The sequence below is a fragment of the Tupaia chinensis genome, unplaced genomic scaffold, assembly GCF_000334495.1.
Source record: "Tupaia chinensis unplaced genomic scaffold, TupChi_1.0 Scaffold000018_1, whole genome shotgun sequence".
Taxonomy (NCBI): Eukaryota; Metazoa; Chordata; class Mammalia; order Scandentia; family Tupaiidae; genus Tupaia; species Tupaia belangeri.
The window spans coordinates 227,581-244,481 of NW_006159448.1; the positions used below are offsets into that span (position 1 = coordinate 227,581).

A 16,901-nucleotide genomic window follows, 5' to 3' on the forward strand; every position below is an offset into this window, starting at 1 on the left:
ACACACACATGTGCCCTGCGTGAATTTAAGCCACTGGGTCTGGGACTCAAACTATGGTCGACTACATGGGAGACTAGCGACATAGCCATTACACCAACTGCTGGTCCCATTGATTTATTTCTTAAAAAATATGTAACGTAGTCATAGATGCTCTCTAATCCTTCCTAAAGATCATTTTAACACAGTTATGATAAGCAGGGATTTAATCTTACAAGAAAATACTATCATGGAGAAACCTAAATGGTTGTAGTTGGTAGGTGGAGACAGGAGAGGAAAAGATATTTTCTGATTCATAAAAGCATTTTTTTAAAACTCCTGTTTATAGAATTTTCCGATGCTAATGCCAAGTTTTACTGTCGTCTATACTATGCGGGAGAGTTTCATAAGATGCGTGAAGTGATTCTGGGCAGCAGCGAGGAAGATTTCATCCGTTCCCTGTCCCACTCCTCACCCTGGCAGGCCCGAGGAGGCAAATCAGGAGCTGCCTTCTATGCAACGGAAGGTAAGTCTTCGTAATCATTTCCCTCTTCTCTCCCCTCAGGTCATTTGTACATCACTTGAACCGAGATACTGAGTTGTCGGGAAAGTCATGACGCATTTTTATGTAGAAAAACACATCATAATTTTCTGACAACCTAATAATGTGGTATGGTCTGTTGGCAAACAAAGCTTTCTGTTTTTCTTTTTATGCTCGAGGGGGTAAAATAAAATACTTAATATGAGAATGTACACATATGTGTTCGTAATGAGATTCAGTCATTGATCAGGTTCTTATTAAACTCTCTAGTCCTGAGTTCTCCAGATCTAAATAAATGACAAAACTCAACAGATTAGGTCAGGTGAGAGAAAAATAAAAAGAGAGATGTTTTACCTGAAAATAGTAGTTCCAAGTTCTTAACCTAAAGGTTCACTAAGTATTGTGACCATTAGTACTGCATATTTCATTCTATAGATCCACTGAAAGTGAAGTTATTTGAAAAAATGTAGCAGGCAGGTTGTTGCTTGATAAGAACTTTCATAGCTGTGACTTACGGGATTATTAACAAAGGAGCTTATAAAATTTTATTTAGTAGTTATAAAAAGTAGAGCATTTAGCAATGAATTTAGGTGTGGTCTACCAGAGGATTCTTGATTATATGTATTTTTATGATTGATCCTTCCCAGTCCTAATTACTTGAGAATTGTGTTCTGATCAAAATTTTCACTGTGACATCAGAAAATAATCATCTTTTTTTAAAGTTTTTTCTTTAGATTTTTGCAGTAGGGCCTATGTACTCACCAGAAAGAGAGAGAGATGTGAATGAGAAATCACCCCCCTGGGGAGGATGGCCATGCTGCAGTCTCTTCTCTTCCATCCATTACTTGGGATTTGGGGTATACATGTACACATGCCTGGCATGATTTTTAAGCCACTGGGTCGGGGACTGGAACCACGGAGTTGGCATGTGGGATCTAGTGCCTTAATTACTACACCACCTGCTGGCCCAGAAAATATCTTTTAAACATATAAAATAAGCAAATCATTTGAGATCTTTGAAATGGTTTATTATAGATTATAGTATATATCGTGATTGAATGAACACATGAAATTTCTGCCTTTTAGATGATAGATTCATTTTGAAGCAAATGCCTCGTCTAGAAGTCCAGTCTTTCCTTGACTTTGCACCACACTACTTCAATTATATTACAAATGCTGTTCAACAAAAGGTAGGAATCCCAAAAATTGATCTGCAGTCAGAGTTTATTAGGCTTTTTCCTGAGAGTCAGTCCTATTGGCAGTTTTTCCTTTAGTAAGATATGAGTAGGACTGAGTAGATTTCTGTTATGCTATTGAAGTGTAGAAGAATGCAGATTTCAAACTATATTTTTTCTGCCTTTGCCAGTGATGAACTAAGTGTCCTTTTTTTTTTTTTTTTTGGAGAGGTTTTTGCTATAGGGCATGTGCACTTGCCAGAGAGACAGAGAAGGAGAAAGCGAGAAATCCCCCCCCCAGGGGAGATGGCCACGCCACAATCCCTTCTCCCCCATTCTCCTCTCGGGATCTTGGGCACACTCACACATGCGCCTAGAGTGAGTTTAAGCCACCAGGCTCAGGACTCGAACCGGAGTCAGCTACATGGGAGTTCAGTGACATAGCCATTACGCTAACTGCTGGTCCCACGAACTAAGTGTTCTTGAGTAAGTTGCTTTTAATTAGTATTTATATATATATTGAGTTGTCTGAAAAGTCATGGCGTATTTTTCTGTTTTTCTATGCATTTGTGTCATGACTTTTCTATGACCCAACATACACACACATACATTCATATATATACACACATAGAGCTTGAGATTGAGAGAAGTCTATTTAAAACATTTGGACTGGATAGAATTAGCTGCAGTTAGTAACTTGCAATTTTGCTGAGACAGAAACTTGAAACATGTTGAGAGATGAGCGGGTGCCTCACTTAGCTAGAAAGAGGAAGCCAGTGGCCCAGGTTTGATCACTTGCCAGTGAGCAATGACAGCCTCCTCTTACCAATAAGATTAGGAAGATGTTACATAGACTTTTTTTTCATTATAGTTTACTGTTTAGGAAAGTCATATGTCATTAAAAAAAGTCCTTGAATTTGAGCTCCTATGAAGGATTATTCCTTAGGAGAATGTTAAGAGTCTAATATATTTATTGGCACTTCTGAGATTGAGGGGTTTGTTTCTTTGAAGGCCTTCTGACTGGCCATATCACAGGAAAATCATGTTTGGAAAATACATGGGTAATGCAGATATTAATATTAAATTACAAAGTTTACTTTGATCTTTTCTTTATTAGAGGCCCACTGCATTGGCCAAAATTCTTGGAGTTTACAGAATTGGTTATAAGAACTCTCAGAACAACACTGAGAAGAAGTTAGATCTCCTTGTCATGGAAAATCTTTTCTATGGGAGAAAGATGGCACAGGTAAAGATATTGGACTGTGAAGCATAATCTTGGAACCATTTGTATTTTCAGTTCTTCAATATGACATATTGGAGAGTAATGTTTTATAGTAAATATTTAAGTAGTTACTAGGTCATATTTAACTTTTGACTTGCTGAGCCTTAGAGAAGAGACTAAAGAGGAATTACTACTGTAGACTGGTACTAAAATTTAACATACCCTGTATTCCATAATTACAGAATTGGTCAAATATGAATGTAGATATACTTCTGCCATCTTGGTTTTAAATAAAAAGAACTGAGGCCAGAGGAATTAACTACTTTGTTAAAGTCAACTCAATTTCTAGAACTCAAGCTGGTCTGGATTCTAGAACAGTGCTGTTCAAAGCACTGGTCCTTGAACTTTTTTCAAACTGTGATGAGATAAGGAGCTTGTGCTAGAGTGTAATTGTGCACTGCTTTCTTCATAGAGAATGTCTTGCTATGAGAAAAATGGCAGCTGACATAAACAGTGTGCTTAGTGATGTCATTGATGCACATTCTGGCATTAGCTCATTCATGTCCTTACGGTTTAGGAACAACCGACCAGAACTAGTGTGAGGAAATACACTCCAGGTTATTCTGGTTCTGTTACTCAAGTTCCCTGACCTTTGCGTGCATTGCTTTTCCTAACACCCAAGTATTTCTAGAATTATGCTGTTGCTTTTAAGTTGCCACTAGTAATTATACAAAATTTTGATATCTAAACTTTAGGTTTCCTAAAGCTATTTGCATTTGTTTTTTCACACTGCGTCACAACCAGTGATATATTTTTGGAGTTATTTGTGTGTGTGTGTGTGTGTGTGTGTGTGTTTAAGGTTTTTGCCATAAGGTGTGTGTGTTCATGGTGGCTGGGAGAGACAGCAAAAGGGAAAGTGAGAAATCATCGCCCCCCCCACCACCACCACCACCCAGGAGGATGGCCATGCTGCAACCCCTTCTCCTCTCTTCTCCTCCTGGGATTGTGGCATGGACACACACATACCCACTGTGATTTTCAAGCTGCCAGGTCCAGGACTTGAACTGCAGTTGGCCTTGTGTGAATCCAGCACCTTAACCAGTATGATGCCACCTGTTGGCCTCTTATTAGTGTATCTTTTTTTTTTTTTAATCTCTCATTTGGTTTTTAATTATATGCTGATGGTATATCTCCTCTACTTTAATCCTTCTAATAAATTGGCAAAAGCACCATTACCAGTCACACATATACAGTAGTTCTTTGGTTTCTATGTGGTTTTGAACAATTGTCTAACAACCCTGAAATATAACTTAGTCTCACTTTAGATAATAGAATTCAAAGGTAAAATTTAACTTGCTACTAAATCTTGTCATACTGACTTTCAAAAGCTCTGACATTACAGATCATTTATAAAGTATGTAAGATGTTACCTATTCTTTATTTGATAGTATACACAAACCACACTAAAATGTCTTTCAATAAGTAAAACGTAGTGTTTTAGATACAGAGAATTCTAATTAGATTGGCATAGTTATTTCCAAATACATAAAGTAGACATCACTACCTTATCTTCAGCCCTTGCCTTTCACGAGTTAATGAACACAAATGAAAACTTAGATGAGTCTGCTTGGTTTTGAGAAGTGAAGGGGTTTATCCAGCATTTATATATCTATATAACTAGTTACATCTAAGCATAAATTTAAAAAATATGCAGTAGCTTTTGAGATGGCATTCACCATCTTTGTAGAAAGACAAGCTTCACTAATGAATTACCAATTATATCTTTAGAAAGGGCAAATAGTGCTAGTACTTACTGAACTAAAATTACTATCAAAATTTTTTTTTTTTTTTTGGAGAGGTTTTTGCTATAGGGCGCGTGTGCTCGCCAGACAGACAGAGAGAGACATAGAGACAGAAAGCGAGAAATCACCCCCCAGGGGGGATGGTCACGCTGCAATTCCTTCTCCATTCTCCTCTCGGGATCTTGGGCACGCATGCACACGCGCCCGGCGTGAGATTTAAGCCACCGGGTCCGAGATGCGAACCGCGGTCGACTACGTGGGAGTCCAGCGACATAGCCATTACGCTAACTGCTGGTTCCCTAGAAAAACAATAAATCATGACTGTCTGTCAAAAATATTGTCAGCCACCCATGATCAGGTGTAGGAGATCAATTAAAACATGGTGCACGTAAAAAAGGTGAGACATTTCTGTTTTCTCATAAATAAGGCAGTGACCAACCTATTACTCAGTAGTAGCTTTTTAAAGATAAGCTATCAGCTGTGCTCTTCCTAACTTCTTTTTAATGCCAGCGAAGGTCATTTTTATTCCAGGGATGTATTTTTTTGGGATTCTCCAAATCCTCCACCAGCGAATCCTCTCCCCAGGTGATGCCTTTGTTCTTGTTGGCATCTGTGTAAGAGAATCCGGGCCTGACCTGTCTCTGCCCAAACAGACCGTGGAGATTTGGCCCAGTCTTGTGCTTGCCTCCCTTTTCCATGGTGTGGCACTGGGCACACTTCTGGACAGAAATCTTCTTGTATTTCTCATTATCACCTATTTTTAATTCTCTTTTTTGTCACTTGGGATACTAAGGTTCCCTCAGAAGCAGGATGACCTTCTCTCTCTGTTCATATGTCTTTAAGTTGATTAAATTGGTCGGCTTACTTCTGAAATGTTTCAGTAATTGAGTACCTAGATATTAATTCCATGTTACAGTTATGTCATGTGTATTTTATGTATTATATAATTTTATCACAAAATAAAAACTATGGTTAAATTTTAAAATTAAATTTAAAAGTGTATGTAATGATAGTGGCTACAAGGAGTCTTTCTGCTTCTCTTATGTTAGTTAACCGTTTGTGGCAATTCTAACTTAAATAACAAAGAATTTTTTTTCTGCTAGGTTTTTGATTTGAAGGGTTCACTTAGGAATCGAAATGTAAAAACTGACACTGGGAAAGAGAGTTGTGATGTGGTCCTGTTGGATGAAAATCTCTTAAAGATGGTTCGAGACAACCCTCTATATATTCGTTCTCATTCCAAAGCTGTGCTGAGAACCTCAATCCATAGCGATTCCCATTTCCTGTCTAGCCACCTAATAATAGATTATTCTTTGCTGGTCGGACGAGATGATACTAGCAATGAGCTAGTAGTTGGAATTATAGGTAAGTCAACAAGTGTATCCTACTTAGAGTTTATGAATGATGCTCCAGTATGATTTTAAAGATTCTTTTAAACTTGTTTTAGTAATAGCTTATTGAATATTTTCACAAACTTCCATTTGAAATGTTAAGAATAATAGTTTTTAATTATACTCCTTATTATTTCCTCTTTTCCATTTTCATTATCTTTGCCAAAAATATCTGCATTTAAAAAATCACTTATAAATGAGACCCTGTGTGAGTGTTGTGAGGATTAAATGTCTTAATATGGGGAAAGTCCTAAGAAGAGCATCTGGCTACAGTAGCATATTGGTAGCCCAGAACTCTGTGATTGTGGAAACCACCTGAAAGATTGGGGTTTGGTATCTGGTTCGACCTTTACGTGCAAGCGTGTGCCCATAAGTGCCCATGGCTGACTGGCTGGAAAACACTGTGGAGAGACTGTGGCATGAGACCTTTTAGCGGTGCTTGTCTCTCAGGAACAAAAGAAAAAAAAATTTTTATTTTTTGAGAGAGATTTTTTTGCTATAGGGCACGTGTGCTTGACAGGGAGACAGAGAGAGAGACAGAAAACAAGAAAACACCCCCTAGGGGAATGGCCACACTCCAATCCCTTCTCCTCTATTCTCCTCTTGGGATTTTGGGCACACACGCACACATGCCTGGCATGAGTTTTAAGCCACTAGTTCTGGGACTTGAACTACAGTTGACTACGTATGAGTCCAGTGATGTAACCATTATGCCATCTGCTGGTCCCTAAAGAAAGAACTTTTTGAAAAGAACAATACCACCTGGCATATTGTCAGCACTCAATGAAAGTTAACTTGTAGAAGCAATAATAATAGCCATTACTACTGTCATTTGATTATATTTATTAACTGTACTGCTAATTTTGTCCACCTCCTTTTACCCCCAGATTATATTCGAACATTTACATGGGACAAAAAGCTTGAGATGGTTGTGAAGTCAACAGGGATTTTAGGAGGACAAGGTCAGCTGACTTTTCATTTTGTTTACTCTTTAAACTATTCTCATATATTTCTAATTAGTTAAAATTTAAAAAGAGATATTGATTTTCTTCATTCTAAAAAAGAAATGGTTATCTCTGATTCAGCATCAATTCCAAATGACCAAATAATAAGGGGAATCATGTAGATGTGGAAACAATGGGCTTAAATTTGTGTTAGAATGTCAGAGTTTTTCAAATAAAAAGTTAAAGCCAGAGGTTCTGAATAAGATTTTTTTTTTTTTTGAGAGATTTTTGCTATAGAGATTTTGTGCTTGCTGGTGAGACAGAAAGACAGAAAGAGAGAAATCACCCCCTGGGGAAATGACCACGCCACAGTTCCTTCTCCTTTATTCTCTTCTCGGGATTTTAGGCACGTATGCACATATACCCAGCGTGAGTTTTAAGCTGCTGGGTCCAGGACTTGAACCATAGTTGACTATGTGAGAGTCCAGCGATGTAACCACTATGCCATCTGCTGGTCCCCAAAAGGTTGTTTTTAGTTAATATTTGATACCTTGTAAGTTCTCTGAGTTCTGCTAACCTGGTTTGTGCTTTTAGACATCTCTTTTCTCTGGGTGAGAGCTAGTCTTTTAGAAACTTCTTGCAGGAGGGAGAAGTGACAAGTGGCAGAGAAGATGACTCTGCTTCCTCACTTACGCTGTGCTGGCGTATGTGTCTTTATGGCAGTTTAAATGAAAGAACATGGTTGAAGTCAGTAGCCCAATCAATTGTGTAACTTTTTTTTTCTCTTATCCTTTCATAACTTTAGGTAAAATGCCAACTGTGGTCTCTCCAGAGCTATACAGGACTAGGTTTTGTGAGGCCATGGATAAGTATTTCCTGATGGTACCAGACCACTGGACAGGTTTGGGACTCAATTGCTGAAATCAAGCATTTATTTTGAAATCGACTTCAGTGAAGGAAAGGGAGCAGAAACAAAGGACCAAAAATAAGCTACATGTCTTATTTCTTCATCACGTTCACCACTGTATAGGCCTTTTAGTTCTGCAGGTCTTTGGACCGTCCATAACTAAAGGTTAAAAGCTCCATGGATTTACACCTTGGTTTTTGATACCTGTGGATTAGCTATCTGCAGGTTGAGAAGTTCCATGAAAATTTTTGCACTTAAGCTAATACACAGACACATGTCAGAGGGCTAAGAATGGAGATTAGTAGGCAGGGTGGAAGATAGGTTGCCATATTTGCTCACTTCATTGTTTTAGGAAGAAAGCATCTTGGATTATGACTACCCTGGCATCTCATTTGACACGGCCTAAGAAAGCCTTTGTAGAGCTGCTAAATTTATTTTGTGTTTCTTATGTAATAATTTAATGTTTACTGTTATCAGAGTTTCTGGACTTTTAGAAAATTCTGATTTATTCCACTAAAGGCCAGTTAAACAGGTTGGCGTTTACTATTATTGACGGATTTGGCTTTAACCGGGAATCATGTTGTTCATCTTCCCATCTTGCCTTGTTTTTGAGTATGTTTGATGTTTTTAAAATTTTATCTTCTCTATGGTTGACAAGAGGTTACAGTCATTAACTTTAAGTTTTTTGTAGAACTACTTTTTAAGCTTATTTAAAACATTTGTGTAATGTGCTAGATTGTACTTTTCTGTATATGCTCACGTTCTAGTTTTTCCTTTCATTTTCAGGGAACTATAGTAATCAGTAGTAAATTACTCTGCAATCACTAAATCCCTAAAGGAAGAACTATAAATAAAGGATTTTTTCCCCTAATATAAGAGATAAAAGAGATTCAATCCAAAAAACTATGTGAGAAGGGAGCACCTATGTTTTTTTTTTTTTATAAAGGTAAATTGTCTTTTTTGAAGTAACCAACAATTTAAGTTGCATCTATAAAATGAAAAGTTTCCAGTGTGGGTATGCCCATTTTCTAACTTTTATACACTGGCCAGTTCTAACTACTGAGAAATATTAAAAAAATATATTTTTATTAAGAAACATCTTGTTTTACAGTCAGTGTTTTTGTTTGTTTTAAAAAATAATCAGAAGTACTAAACTGTTTTTGAGGAAATAATGTAATTCCAGTGTCGTTCCTCTTGACTTCTTTCTATAATAAAGATAACTCGGGAATGTATAAAGTATTACAGATTCCACTGTTTTCAGGCTTCTATAATAGTGCATTAATTTTCACATAATAAGAGTAAGAAATTTGAATATCTTCTGTTATACAGAGTATATATAATAAGTACATGAAATAAGAACATTTGCTTTAGAGAATGAAGACAGTAGTTTGGTTTGGTGCTTATTAAAACATGGTTTGTTTTGAATTGGAAGCAAGTTGACCAAGGAGTTATGACTAACTGATGATAAACCGAACTCGCACCCCCCCTTTTAAATATGTGAATGTGCCTTTTGAAGATACACAAAGCACTGAGATTTCAGTTTTGATATCAAAGTCTGTAAAGGATTTGTCCAGAGGTGAAAGGTAGTAGGACATTATTCATTTATTTTTCCAAGAACAACAAGTTTTATGTCTGATTTTAAGTGCCAACATGCTTTCGTCTCTTGTGTGTGTTTCTTGTCTGTGTTTGTATCCCCGTTCATGAACACTTGAATAACAAGGTATCTCCCCCAAGCTGAAATCCATTATTTCTTCGTTTTTAGTTTCCATACCATGCACATAGCTGGAATGCCCCTCGTGAGTAGCTCCTGACAATTACGTCATGTTGGTTTTGTCTTCCTTGCCCATCACTCAAAATTCTTAACCTTTAAAGTACTGTTGCCTCATAGGCAATTTTGTGGTTAAAAAAAAAATTCTAATATAATATACTCTTGAAGCAATAGTTGCTGCTTTTCAAGGGTGATCTGTCCTTTTAAAACTAGTGTCTGGGCTGTTAATTAATGAAAGGGGAATATAAAATCGAACTGTTTGTTTTGAGTGTGAAAATTGTAAGCCTGGCCTGTTGCTGCTTATAGTGACGCCACTATGGTGTGTATATTCAGTGTTCCAAATAATGTTCCAGAGCTTATTTATAAATGTGATGCTTTTTGATGTTCTCAAAACTTACTTAAAAAATAGGAAGAATTTACCTTTTTCTTTCCCTAGCCTAAAAAAAAATGAGAGGAAGAAGCTGTTGTAAGCCCTTTTATAGCCTATTGAATACTTTAAATTTATAGATATTAAACTTTTCCTATAAAATGTCTTACAGTTTTTTTCCTTGATTCAGCTGTGAGTCGTTTTCTAGGTTTGACTTTTATTGGGTGTTGTAAATAGTAGGGTCATATTGACATCAGCTTTTATGATGGCTTTGTGGCCATCCGCTTCTTGGCGTTTTTACCTATTAGTAGTAGGCTTGTGTAAAACTGCCAAGGATTTAAAATCTACCTGTAGGAAGTTTGCTTAGCTCAAAGAGTAAAAACTTTTGTGAATGAGCCCGATGGTGAAACAGATCAGGCCATTCTTTATCCCTCAAGTGTTAACATAATGACTTATGCAGTATTCAAACCATCTAGTGCAATGCCTTTTTTTGTTTGTTTTTGTAACACGGGTGTAATGTATTATAGAAAAAGTGAAAATTACAATTATGAGCAGTTTTATTAATACTGTGTCAGTTTTGTAAAAAAAAATGTATATTACATCTGAACAAGTTGACTTTTAAACTAAAGAAATGACATTGTAAATCATAATTGCCTCTTTTAATTTAATATGGAAAATTCAATTAACAATATTGGAAGTACTTAATGTATTATATTGTATATATTTCTCTACTTTGGTTCCAGCTATTTTATATGATTGACATGTTATTTAAAAAATAACTGCTTTGATCTTTTGAAGACTTGTAAATAAAGACTTACAATAAACTGAGAATCTGTTTATTCTACTTAATTTGAATCGGCTTAAGGAAATTAACAGCAAGAAAAGATGTAGTTTGGTGTAGGCCTGGTCGCTGATATGGCAGTGTTGCCTTGTCTTCACTATGTTTATTCTCTTCTCCTTTTTTCAGGTAGAAAATTTAAGTTTTTTAAAAACTTAAATCTGGGGTGCTGGGAGGTGGAGTGGTGGTTGAGGTGCTAGACTCCCATATGGCCGACTGTGGTTTGAGTCCTGGACCTGGTGGCCTGCCTTCTCACTTTCCCTTTCTCTCTCTGATCAAATTAAAAAATAAAAACAACAACCAATAAAATAAAATAAGATAAATAAATCTTTAAACAAAACTAAAGTCTGGGGCCAGCAGATAGTGTGGTGATTGAAGCGCTGGATTCCCACATGCCTGACTGCCTTTTGAGTCCTAGACCTGACGACTTGCTTTCTCATTTTCCCTTCTTCTTCCTCTGGTCAAATTAAAAAAGAATAATAACAAATACAATTAAATAAATAATTTTTACAAACCCCTTAAATCCGCAGTTCATTTTAGCTAATAACAGACAAGACAATATTGCCCCTCGCCTATTCTTCTGTGCTGATAGGGTGTTCAGAGAAGTTCAGCCTTTTCTGTGTGGAATTGGCTGAATTTATTGGCAGGCAGGGCTCTCTCAACTGTAAGTTTATCCTGTGCACTTAGCGGCAGGTCTTCTTATGCTGCCTGAAGTCAGGCTTCTTTTTTTTTTTTTTTTGCCTTGTCCATTTTTCTTATTTTAATTTTTTATATACATTCAGTCGCATTATTTAGCTTACAAAGTGAACATTTCAATATGTGAACATTTCTCCCCAGTCCAGTTGATCAGAATATCTTCCACCAATAACACCACACCTCCCCTTCCTGTGAGTGCTCTGTCTCCCATTATCCCTCCTCCAAATGTCCTTCCTTAGGTCCCTCTTCTCCACAATTGATTGACCTAAGGTTGTACAAACACAAGAGATGGGGGTTAGTGCCAGAAGTGGAGTGTGTGGAGAAGGACCTAAGGAAGGTTTCTTCTTGTAAGTCACAGATGTAGCCGTGAAGCTGTGAGGTCCACCTTCTTTCCACGAAGGGATTCATGGGGCAAAGGTGAGCATGGCTGGATGGAAGGAGTGGTTCCCAGTGTGCACCAGAGCTGGCTGGGATGATGCATGGGTGGGCTGCACAGGGCCGTGGGGAGGTTGCAGACTGGCAAGGGAGGACATCTCTAGCTCCTTGTCTCTCTGCTTTTCTCTTATGGGGGGAAGAAGTAGATGTACAGGGTGGAGGCACAGTGAGCCCTCCAGTCCCCATTCACCCAGAAGTCTCTTGTGTTGGAAATTAATGATCAGATTCCTAGAATAATGTTTAAGAAAATTTTTTTAAAATAATTTTTAAAAGTATATCTGTATGGTAGCACATAACAGAATTTCCTTCCTTTTTAAGGCTGAATGATAAGTGTTTGCATGTTTATTATATTTTATTCATTTATCTCTCCATGGGAGTTATGGTTATATGATGGCTGATTTTATGTGTCCACTTGACTTGGCTAAGGAATGCTCAAATTTCTGATAAAACACTTCTGGATGTGTTGGTGAGGATATTTACAGAAGAGATTAGCATTTGAACTGGTGGACTGAATAAAAAAAAAAGACTTCCCACATCAGAAGGTAGGCCAGAATAGAACAAAAAGGCAGAGGAAGGGTGAATTCATTCTCTTGCTCTCACTGGGGCATCCATCTTCTGTCCTTGGTCATGAAAGCTCCTAGTTCTTGTGCCTTTGGAGTCCAGGAGTTAATATAATGACTTTCCTGGTTTGCAGGACTTTGTACTCAGACTGGGGAGTTACATTCTGGTTCTCTCGTTGGGCCCAGACTGAATTGCATCACGTCTTTTCTGGTTCTCCAACTTGCAGATGGCATATTGTGGGAATTTTTATTCTCCATAAGCATGTGAGCCAATTCCCATCATCTCTTATATGTGTTTGTATTCTCTCTCTCTCTCTCTCTCTCTGTGTGTGTATATATATATATATATATACACACACACAAATATAACATACACAAATATAACATCCAGACCTAGCTATCTTAAAATTGAGATGTGTATAGAGCCATGCATTACTTAACAACAGGAAAACATTCTGAGAAGTGTGTGATTTTCTTGTGTGAATATCATAAAGTACATACACAAACCTAGATAGCATAGCCTACCATATACCTAGGTTGTGTGGCAAAGCCTATTGCTCAGCACATGTAAACCTACATGGCATGTCCCTGTACTGAATTCTGTAGGCAGTTGTAACACCATGATACATATATGTGTATATAAACATAAGAGGCACAGGAAAAACGTGATCTGAAAGGTAAGAAATGTTACACCTTTACAGGGCATTTATGAATGGAGCTTGTAGGACTCCTGCAAACTGGGTGATTCAATGGTGGTGAACAAAATGAAAGGCTAGGACACTACACCACTGTAAATTTTTTTAAAAAGAATTATTTACTTAATATTCTTTTTTAAAAAGTTTTATCAGAGATAGAGAGAGAGAAAGTGAGAAAGCAAATTGCCAGGTCTGGACTCAAACCATAGTCAGCCATGTGGAAGTCCAATACCCTAACCACCACACCACCTGCAGACCCCATAACCCTGTAGATTTTATAAACACTACACACATGGGCTATATTAAATTTATTTTAAAAGTCTTCAATAATAAATTAACCTTAGCTCACTGTAACTTTTTACTTCATCAATTTTTCAGGTACTTTATATGAACTAATTCTCCCTTAATAAGACTTAGCTCAAAGCATAAGCACATTGTACAGATGTACAAAGGTATTTCTTGGCCATTTGCGGTACAGTGGTAACCAGTGCTTCATGATGCTGAAGCCACAGGAAAAGGTTCTGGGTTACTGTCCCAAGGCCTCTCTGTACACAGCAGGCATTCTCACATGTGCCCATGCTCCTTGCTGGCTGAGGCTGGGGGTGGGTAGTGGGGGGAAGACCTTGTTGGGGGTGCTCTCCCACCCCCATACAAATAAATAAACTTTTTAAAAAGACACCAAAAAAAAAAAACCCCTAAGATACAAATACACACTTTAGCCTTAGCCAGTACAGAGTTAGGATTGTCAGTGCTGACTCTCACCTCCACATTCGGACTCACTTGAAGGACCTTGATGAGCAAAACAACATGGGATTAAATCAAGCATTAGAGAAAATGTGCAGTCAAGAGATAGGGTAAACAAGGCTGCTGTGGTATAATGAATGCTGTTTTACAGTCAAGTTTCTTATGTAGGAGGAGTACTCTAATGATAAACGTTTAGCATAGTAAATGTGCAACCAGTAACATGGTTGTTTATTGTCAAATTCTATGTACTATACAGAATCATACGTGCTACACTTTTTTTTTTTTGCTATAGGGTATGTACACTCACCAGAGGGAGACAGAGACACAGGGAGAGGAAAAAATGAGAAAGCAACCCCCCCATGGGAATGGCCATGTTGCAATCCCTTCTCCATTCTCAGGATTTTGGGCATACACACACATGCACCTGGTGTGTTTCTCAAGCTGTCAAGTCTGGGACTCAAACCACAGAGTCAGCCATATGGCATTCAGCTGGCCCTGTGTTGTATTTATAAGACTAGCAGCACAGTTAGTTTGTCTGCACCAGCATCACTACAGATTCATGAATATTGTCACTAGGCAATTCATGATAATCTTATAGGACCACCATTGTATATATATATATATATGAACATGGGTGACCAAATACCTCTTCAAGACTCTGCTTTTAATTCATTTGGATAAAGGTAAATGGGATTACTGAGTCATATGATAGTTTTACAGTCTCTAGTATCCACAATCATCCTCTCTACAATTACATCTCCAGATCTTTCAACTTCTACCATAATGTGTAGACACTCAGGAAAAATTAAGTGAGGGATATTCAATGTGAATCTTTAATAGTTTGGTTTACTTTGCCTAACATTAAGTCTTCTATATTCATCCATTCTGAGTAAAAAATAGGATCTCATTGTTTCTTATAGCTTTGTAATATTCTATAGTACCCATGTGCCACAGTTTTTCAATCCATTCATCAGTTTTTGGACACTTTGGTTGGTCCCATGTTTTAACAATAGTGAATAATGTTGAAATAAACATGGATGTGCAAGTGTCTTTCTGATAGAGTGTTTTCCTATCCTTTGGGCAAGTACCACGGAGTGGGATTACTGGGTCCTATGGAAGTTCTGTTTGTAGATTTTTGAGAAAACTCCATATTGTTTTCAACAGAGGTTGAACTAATTTACATTCCCACCAACAGCGTAAGATGGTTCCCTTTCACCAAAGTCTACCAAAAATTGTTGTTCTTTTTTTTTATTTATTTGTTTTTTAATCTTAGCCACTCTAACTGGGGTTTAATGGTATCTCTTTGTGGTTTTAATTTGCATTTCCTTTATGATGAGAGACTTTGAACATTTTTTTCATATGCCTTTTGCTCATTCATAAGTCTTCCTTGGAGAGTTTTCTATTCAATTCATGTGCCCATTTTTAATCTGATTATTCATTAAAATATATTACAAAGTAGTAGCAAACAAAACAGCATGGTACTGACACAAGAATAGACACATAGATCAATGGAGCAGAATGGAGAATCTAGAAACAACTCCCAAATCATGCAGCCAATTGATCTTTGACAAACGGTACAAGACAATTCAGTGGAGAAAAGAGTCTTTTCAGCAAATAGTGCTGGAAGAACTGAATATCCACCTTTAGTAAAATGAAACTAGACCCTGACCTCTCATCATTAATGAGAGTCAATCAAAATGGATTAAAGATTTAAATATAAAGTCTTAAATTATAAAATTATTGTACTACTAGAAAACAGGGAAAGAATTTAAAGACATTGGAATAGGCAAAGATTTATTAAATAAGACCCTAAAACACAGGCAATAGTCCCAAAATTGATAATTGGGATATTAAGCTAAAAGGTTTCCTCAAAGTACAGGAAACAATAATTAGAGTGAAAAGACAATCCTCAGAATGGGAGAAAATATTTGCAAATTATTCCTTAGATAAGAGATTAATATTAGGATATATAAGGAACTCAAGCAGCTCACTCATAAAGAAAATGTAGTTTGGGACCAGCAGTTGGCATAATGGCTATGTCGCTGGATTCCCATGTAGTCGACCACAGTTCGAGTCTTGGGCACCCTTTTATGCTGGGCACGTGTGCATGTGTGCCCAAGATCCTGAGAGGAGAATAGAGGAGAAGGGATTGCAGTGTGGCCATCCCCCTGGGAGGTGATTTCTCACTTTCTGTCTCTCTGTCTCTCTCTCTGTCTTTCTGGCAAGTGCATGCGCCCTAAAGCAAAACCTCTCAAAAAAAAAAAAAAAAGTAGTTTGATAGATTTTTAGGCTATTGAGCCCTTTTTTGGCTGTGGTTACTGACCTCTCAGAGAAAGAAAGAAATTAAGTTATTCTAGTTATTCCAGGGGAGTTTTAGAATAGTATTACTTGTGCTTATGGACCACTGGATGGTTATATCTTAGCTATTAATGGGAACTTTTTGTATTACTATGTACTTAAGGACCCCTGGGTGGCTATACCTAAGTTACTCTAGGGAGGTTTAAATATTACTCTGTATTTGAGGACTCCTGGATGGCTATATTGAAGGTACTCCAGGGAGGCTTTAATGTGACTCTGTACTTATGAACACCTGTCACCCAGCTGCCCTTCAAGCTCTAGTTTTTTAGCCTGGCATTAGCAGCACACTGTCATGCTCTAAGGTTCATTTCATGCTGTTATTCTGGGTTCCTTGTCCTGCCTTCCCTTTACTGTCCCCTTCGGGACTTTGGGGATCTGACTTAACCATTTTTATTATAAGTCCATTCTGTCTAAGAACTGCACCTGTGCACTAACCAGTTCCCTCTTTCTGTCTTACCCTGATAGGAAGATCTACGCTTGGC

At 37.5% G+C, this 16,901-nt stretch overlaps 1 protein-coding gene across 1 annotated transcript in view; it reads left to right on the forward strand.

Moving 5' to 3' along the window:
- Positions 1-10,921, forward strand: part of PIKFYVE (phosphoinositide kinase, FYVE-type zinc finger containing) — a gene marked incomplete in the record, with an annotated part of 104,409 nt that extends 93,488 nt beyond the window's left edge. The window contains 6 exon segments of the mRNA XM_014586186.2: positions 326-502; positions 1,604-1,707; positions 2,810-2,938; positions 5,820-6,081; positions 6,995-7,069; positions 7,857-10,921. Coding sequence (XP_014441672.1) covers positions 326-502; positions 1,604-1,707; positions 2,810-2,938; positions 5,820-6,081; positions 6,995-7,069; positions 7,857-7,972 — 863 coding nt within the window.
- Between the last annotated feature and the right edge of the window lie 5,980 nt (positions 10,922-16,901).